This window comes from Leptonotus elevatus, chromosome 6, assembly GCF_054856555.1.
Source record: "Leptonotus elevatus isolate MCC_2025b chromosome 6, RoL_Lele_1.0, whole genome shotgun sequence".
Taxonomy (NCBI): Eukaryota; Metazoa; Chordata; class Actinopteri; order Syngnathiformes; family Syngnathidae; genus Leptonotus; species Leptonotus elevatus.
The window spans coordinates 17,378,661-17,385,483 of record NC_141244.1 but is presented as its reverse complement, the minus strand read 5'-3'; the positions used below and the strand labels follow the sequence as shown (position 1 = coordinate 17,385,483).

Here is a 6,823-nt window from a genome sequence, read left to right as displayed (position 1 = left end):
CTACGTTTAACATGTAACCATAAAGCAAATTTACTTGAAAGCTTTTTGGTCATTGAGTGTACGTTTTAAATGAGTGTGCTTATACATTTGAACCCTTTTAGAACCGCCCAACTCGCCTATTAATTGAATGGTTTTGCATTAAATACCCTCGCGCGGCATCGCTTCTAGCAGGCTAACAAAATCACGTGATCGCATCTTGTCGTATGGGTCCGTGGAGGAGCATCCCCGCCCCTTCCAAGTCATTCGCTGTCCTAGCGCACGAGTAGCTGCTAGCATGTTTGTAGCAAGCGGCTAACCGCTTCATAAAGATGGTGCACCTGTGTAGAATTTGCTTCCGTAAAGTAAGTATTACTGAGCAATCAAATGCATCCTCGCTGATTCGCAAATAATTGTAAGCGTTTGTTAGCAAGTGGCTAACTAGGCTGGCTAAACTGTCAGCCTTGAGTTGTCAGACGATGACACAATGCTAACCGGGTAAGAGGTGTGTTTACTGTATTTATTTATTTTTTAAAGAAAACTACCGTGTACGCATTTAACCGTTGAAGGAGACTTATTGTCACATTCTTAAAACAATGGTTTAGTCGTATTTTGACAAACAAAAAAGCATCTTATGATGCTGGCCACCTCTGTTACATTCGGCTACAACCGTAGTTAACCTGAACAGATCGTGTAATTATTATTCAGGTTTCCTTTTTTTGGGGGGTGGGGGGGTTAATATGTTGATTGGACAACATGTTTAAGCAGAGGTCTGCCTTGGCTGCCTACAATAAAATGGCACATTAAAATGTCAAATTTTATTAAATAACATGGATCATACTGATGATAAAAGTGTAGTTTTGTATTCCATGACGTGTCTCATTTCCAGTATGGAAACTTTGTGGACAACCTGCGACTGTATGTCTGCGGCGGCGCCGGCGGCATGGGCTTGCCCCGCCTTGGGGGCCACGGAGGAGACGGCGGAGACGTTTGGGCGGTCGCCACAAAGAGCATGACCTTAAAAAAGGTCAAGGACAAGTACCCTCAAAAACGCTTTGCAGCCGACGTAGGATCCAACAGCAGGTGGGAGGTTTTAATAAGGATGCTAACGTGTTTATTTGGCTAATATGAGCTTTTGTTTTCTCAATAGTGTGCGTTCCTTGAAAGGACAGAGAGGGAAGGACACCGATATTTTGGTTCCTGTTGGTGTCACAGTTGCCACTGATAATGGCAGGATACTTGGTAGGTGAAAAGCTGCCTCATTTCATATGAACATTCTTATTTTGTCTTAGCACAAATATTCGATGGCCTCACTGTGTGATTGTGTCGCTGCCCCCATCAGGAGAACTGAATGCTGACGGTGATCGTGTGCTGGTGGCCAAAGGAGGCCACGGAGGCACGTTCGCCTCCGTCTTCCTGCCCAGTAAAGGCAAGTCGAGGCAGATCCAACTGGACCTGAAACTCATCGCTGACATGGGCCTGGTGGGGTGAGTGCACAACATCAGAGGCTGTTTTAACATTTTCATCATCTCACAAAGTGGCTTTTAAAGAACTTTCCTCTCCATCAGGTTCCCAAATGCGGGGAAGTCGTCTCTGCTGACGGTTTTGTCGAACGCAACCCCTGAGATAGCCAGCTACCCTTGTGAGTGCACTGTGAATATATGCCAGTAATCAACTTGCCTATATTAACTCATTCACTGCCATTGACGGCTATAGACGTCAACAATTCTTTTGAACTATTTCTATTAGTTTAACATTTATTTTCCCACTTTTGTTAACAAGAGTATGAAAACCTAGAAAAAAAAACGATTGTACATTTAGAACAGATATAAAATATGTGATTAATCGTGAGTTAACTAGTGAAGTCATGCGAATAATTACGATTTAAAAAACGCCCCTAAATTTTAATTATCTTTTCTTTTTTTAAATCGTGTCAGGCGATTACATTTTTGAAAGTTTAATTAATTGCATGACTTCACTAGTTAACGCACGATTAATCACAAATTTTATTTTTGTTCTAAATGTACAATAAAAAAATCTAGGGTTTCATACTCTTAACAAAAGTTACAGAAATTGTTAAAATGAATTTTTGACGTCTATAGCCGTCAATGGCAGTGAATGAGTTAATAGCTACAAGTGACGTTTATTTTTATTATTTTTTTTGCAGTTACCACTTTGAAGCCCCAGATTGGAAAATTAATGTACGAGGACCACAAGCAGGTATGAAAACTTCCCAATCATTCGTTGATGTTTCAAGTTGCGCTCAGTGCTGACGTGCTTGTGGCTGGTCTAGATTTCTGTCGCGGACCTCCCGGGCTTAATCGAAGGCGCTCACATGAACAAAGGGATGGGCCACAAGTTCCTCAAGCATGTGGAGAGAACCAAGCAGCTGCTGTTTGTGGTTTGTGAGATATTAATACATCATCAGGGGTTAAAAATCAACACAATATGTTCTGGTTTGTTTACATTTATGATGGAAGATATTTTGTGGTCATGTTCTTGTTCTGTCAGTGATGACGGTTTGCTTTTCAGGTGGACGTTTGCGGCTTCCAGCTCGCAAGCCAAACGCCGTTCAGGTCGGCTTTTGAAGCCGTGCAGCTGCTCACCAAGGTCACACTCGCCAGGCGTTCTTCTTCTCTTCTCCTCTTGGACGTTCATCCTGAGCCGTTGTTGCATATTTGCTTTCCAGGAGCTCGAGTTGTTCAAGGAGGAGCTTGTGAGCAAACCAGCTCTACTGGTGGTCAACAAGATGGATCTGCCAGATGCGGGCCACAAACTGGAAGAGCTGACGGAGCAACTTCTCAACCCAGAAAGTAAGCACTTTCGTCGACGATAAACTTGTTGAACTAACGTAAAATAAATAAATAAATAAAAAACGGTGTCTGTGATGCAGAGTTCTGCCATACGTTACCGGACGACATGACACCGAAGAGTCACATGGCGTTCAGGCACGTCTTTCCCGTCTCCGCCGCCACCGGATTCGGCGTGGACCGCTTGAAAGGTTTCATCCGGGAGTCGCTGGAGGAAGAAGCCTCGGAGGCAACTGAGGAGCTTCGACAACAAAGACTGCAGCTCCTGAGGCAGCACTCGCAATAAATAGGCAGACGTCACAAACGTGGACCAGTTGTGGACGTTATGCAGCGGACTTCCAACATGTAACGTGTTTAGTCAAAACACATCAGTAAAATATCAGTGAACAAATGTGTCGAAGAAAGATTTATTTTATATTAAATATTACAATACACAATAATTAGGAGGGAAGAAAATAGGGGGTTTGATTTTTGCATCCGTCTGTACAGCATACAGGCAGTAATAATTCACAAACAAAAGACAAGTGTCCTTACAGGAACGACGAGTGGGGCTAATGTCTTCCTTTTTAAATGAAAGGACGCGACTGACGTGTTGATGCTTGGAGTCCTCCAGGAATACATTCAATGGACAGACAGTCCTGCGTGTGTCCGACGGGTGAATTTTCGTACATGACATCAAGACAAAACACATCTCACTGAATGCAACGCATTTTCAATCGTCATTATTATTAACATTAAAAGCTTGTGATGTTGAAGATGATGAAGAGCTGCAGTTGAAGGCAAATCTCATTCATAGTCAACAAGCAGTAAAGGAGGAGCCAGGCCTCTGGACCAATAAACATAACATAAATACAATAAAGCACTTCATTACTCAGTGAACCACTGCTGCTGTACATAATGCCAAGAATACAAAGGTACTTAATCAAAAATATACTACAGTGGCCGCAATATTAATCCAGTAGGGTGCCCTTCATATTAACGCTAAAGCCTAATGCAGACATGAATTACAAATGTGCTAAACAAAATGACACAATTACTGTACAAACTATAAATTATGTTTTGTTTAATTAAATTCCCATGTTAAGATAGCAAACCAATCCTTTTTTTTTCTCCTTCACTTTTTGGATCTCATCATTGACCTTTAAAGACAATAAAATTAGGCAAAAGTGTTTCTTGGACATGCTCGTTTCCAGTTATGGTTCGTGTAGAGAAATACCTCGGTAACTATAAACTGTCATGCTGTTTGTTGGTCCTCGCAAGCTCTGTACAGCACAGTCCAGCGGTGGGGAACCCATGACCCGTGGGCCAAAGAGCGTTTGATCCGACCGCCATGCAATTGTCACAAATCATCTCTAATCGTTGTTTGATAACGTTCTTTCATAAAAATTTGTATGGCCCTTGGAGGACTTTAAGAGGAAAGTTTCCCATTCATGTTAAAACTCAACAATGGCTACGAATACATTTCAGTTACATTCTTGTGACAACGTGGTACCACAAAAGGAGAGCGAGAGTCTTATCTTGTGATGTGGGGGGTGTCGCAAGTTATTTTTCCGTGATCAGAAAATGCCCGATTGTGTTTCTTGTGTGGTCATTGGTCGAGTTGCGCTAGCCACGGGCAAGAATGCTAGCTAGATTAGCTAGCTAAAAAAAACTCTCTCGATTGAGTCGTGAAATGGAAAGATTACCATTTTAAGAAACAATCTGAGTAGTTGTGTTGAGTGTTTATAAATGTGTCTTAAGTGATTCACCGCAACAATAATGACAGCGTTTGTAACCACATTTTAGACAAGGGCTAATAGTTAGCATAGCTGCTCTTATTTCTTCTTCTATGACACTTCTTTCTGCCTGTATTAGCCACCATGCTGCCTCCCACAGGTCAGTCTTGATACTACAACAGACATTGTGGGAGAATACAATTTTGTGAATATGTTTGTTTAACTTGCGTGGTCCACTTTTTTTCTGAGTAATTTCTTACATTTTCGAAATCAGTTAAAATATGAGATAAATACAACAAAAAGTAACACAAGTTCCACTGCATTTTAACATTGCTGTGCCCACACAATGGCATGTATTATTCCTTTATCTCTTCCTTCATGGTCCAACTTTACCTTTCATTGGCTGGATTTTTACCCACGTGCTAGATGTCAATCATTATTTAAGTCACTCAGTCACAATGCTAAGAAATGGACATACTCACTCCAATGTGCATTAAAAAGGGATGACGGTCCGAGCAAAGGGTGGACTTATTAATAAAGGATGTAACACAATGAGTGAGTGATATACCAAACGGCAAACGCATGACACAATGGGACAGAAGGCTATTCAAGGGTGTCTCAATCCGTGGTTCGCGGCCCGGATTATGAACAGGTCCTTGGAAAAATGTCTCCCCTGGACCCAAAAAATTTGAGAACCGGTCTAAATGTTTCCCTCTAAGTGGACCAAATATATTTGTACATTCTATTTGAAAATGTAGAGTTGGCGAATGACTTAAGTCGTCATACAGCAATAAAAAAAAAAAAGAAGAAGAAGTGCAGTTTGCTTTACATATGTACACAACATACAGCGAGGAGGACGATGCGTGTTCATCTTCCATTTTTATGAGCGATGATGCAATATTGTTAGTTAGAATGGAAAAAGAGAGATGTTGTGAAACTGTGTGCCCCCCTCGCATGCGTTGTGTCCAAAAATTGTCCTTTGGAGCTGCTTCATGCATTCAATGTTTGTACTCACAAATGCTCCATTTGATCCAGTGATGCAGATGTGTAGACCACAAGGGTAGGGTTCGAAAGGTTGGCTCAAGGTTTTTTTGGGATGGGGGGGAGGAGGGTAGTAGTTCTGAGCTCCAGTTCTGCGCCGCCCGTGGTTCATCCGGCGTCTTGAATGATGACATGCTTGTCGCTCATCCTGGTTTATGTTCGGAGTCCATTTTGTTTGACGGTTGTGTGCGAGTGTGTTTTCACCTCATGACAATGTGGTTTCCTCTGCTTATATTGACGTCTCCCACAGCTGCACAGAAGATCAAAATAGAGCTATGTATGTCAGTCATTTTTTTGCATGGAATTTAATTCATTGAATTGTTCATATTGTACCAGTGAGGACGCAAGGGCCGATTAACGGTTTGATGGTTTACTATGGTTTTAAAAAGTCAAGGTTTCAATCATTGCTAATATTGTCCGTCACCGGTAATGAGCTGATAGGACTTCTGAGCAGGGTATAATATGATTGGCTGCTTGTAGAGTTGAGTAAACAAGCTGCCTTTTGGAAGTTATTGGGGGGTCAGTCATTTTTTCTTCTTCTTTCTCCTCAGCGAGCAAAGAGGGGCATGGAGGAGGAGGAGGGAAGTGAGCAATACAAAGCATCGTCATAAGAAAAATATTTGTACCCGCGGGTACTGGTTAGCCCCAAGTACAACATGAGTAGCACACAGGTCTGTTCTCAAAATACCTCACCAGTGATGGAACACTGTGACTTACTAAAACTGAATAAGAATGTTAACATTTATGTACTTATTTAAACTTTCAAGTGCATGCATGTTTCGTAATGTACCAAATTCTATATTTTGTTGACAAATAAAATAGATTGTGTTCACAGGGGGGGGGGGGTTTGATTGAACCTTTTCTTTCATTCTTTCTTTTTCTTTCTTTCTCTATTTCCTTCTCTATTTCCTTCTCTCTTTCCTTCTCTCTTTCCTTCTTTCTTAATTGATTTCGTAATTGATTTCGTAATTGATTTCTTAATTGATTTCTTAATTGATTTCTTAATTGGTTTCTTAATTGATTTCTTAATTGATTTCTTAATTGATTTCTTAATTGATTTCTTAATTGATTTATTTCTTTCCTTTTTTTCCTTCTTTATTTCCTTTTTTCTTTCCTTTTTCCTTCCTTCCCTCTTTCTTTCTTTCTTTCTTTCTTTCCTTGTTGTCTTCCTTCTTAATTTCTTTCCTTCTTTCCTTTCTTTTCTTCTTTCTTTCCTTCCTTTTTTAAACATTTTCAAGCTGCAAATTTGATACAGTGATATTTTTACTTATGGTCAGCCCA

At 40.8% G+C, this 6,823-nt stretch overlaps 2 protein-coding genes across 4 annotated transcripts in view; one reads left to right on the top strand and one right to left on the bottom strand.

The window, feature by feature from the left end:
- The first annotated feature begins 7 nt into the window (after positions 1-7).
- On the top strand, positions 8-3,964 carry gtpbp10 (GTP-binding protein 10 (putative)). Its single transcript, XM_086077557.1, has 10 exons — positions 8-341; positions 866-1,059; positions 1,127-1,218; positions 1,319-1,463; positions 1,545-1,618; positions 2,144-2,196; positions 2,270-2,377; positions 2,509-2,586; positions 2,666-2,789; positions 2,870-3,964. The coding sequence occupies exons 1-10, from the start codon at positions 309-311 to the stop codon at positions 3,070-3,072; spliced, it is 1,104 nt and encodes a 367-aa protein (XP_085933683.1). The 5' UTR covers positions 8-308; the 3' UTR covers positions 3,073-3,964.
- The window catches only part of adam22 (ADAM metallopeptidase domain 22), a 50,906-nt gene continuing 47,260 nt past the window's right edge, over positions 3,178-6,823 (bottom strand). For all 3 annotated transcript variants that reach the window (XM_086077549.1, XM_086077547.1, XM_086077548.1), the window contains one exon: positions 3,178-5,792. In XM_086077549.1, the coding sequence (XP_085933675.1) occupies positions 5,772-5,792 (21 nt within the window). In that variant the 3' untranslated portion in view covers positions 3,178-5,771. The remainder of the gene's footprint in view (positions 5,793-6,823) is intronic.

Coding starts and splice junctions, on each gene's coding strand:
- gtpbp10 (XM_086077557.1), top strand. CDS start 309: ATGGTGCACCTGTGTAGAATTTGCTTCCGTAAA. Junction 1,219..1,318: donor TGATAATGGCAGGATACTTG/GTAGGTGAAAAG, acceptor TGCCCCCATCAG/GAGAACTGAATGCTGACGGT. Junction 2,587..2,665: donor CCGTGCAGCTGCTCACCAAG/GTCACACTCGCC, acceptor TTTGCTTTCCAG/GAGCTCGAGTTGTTCAAGGA.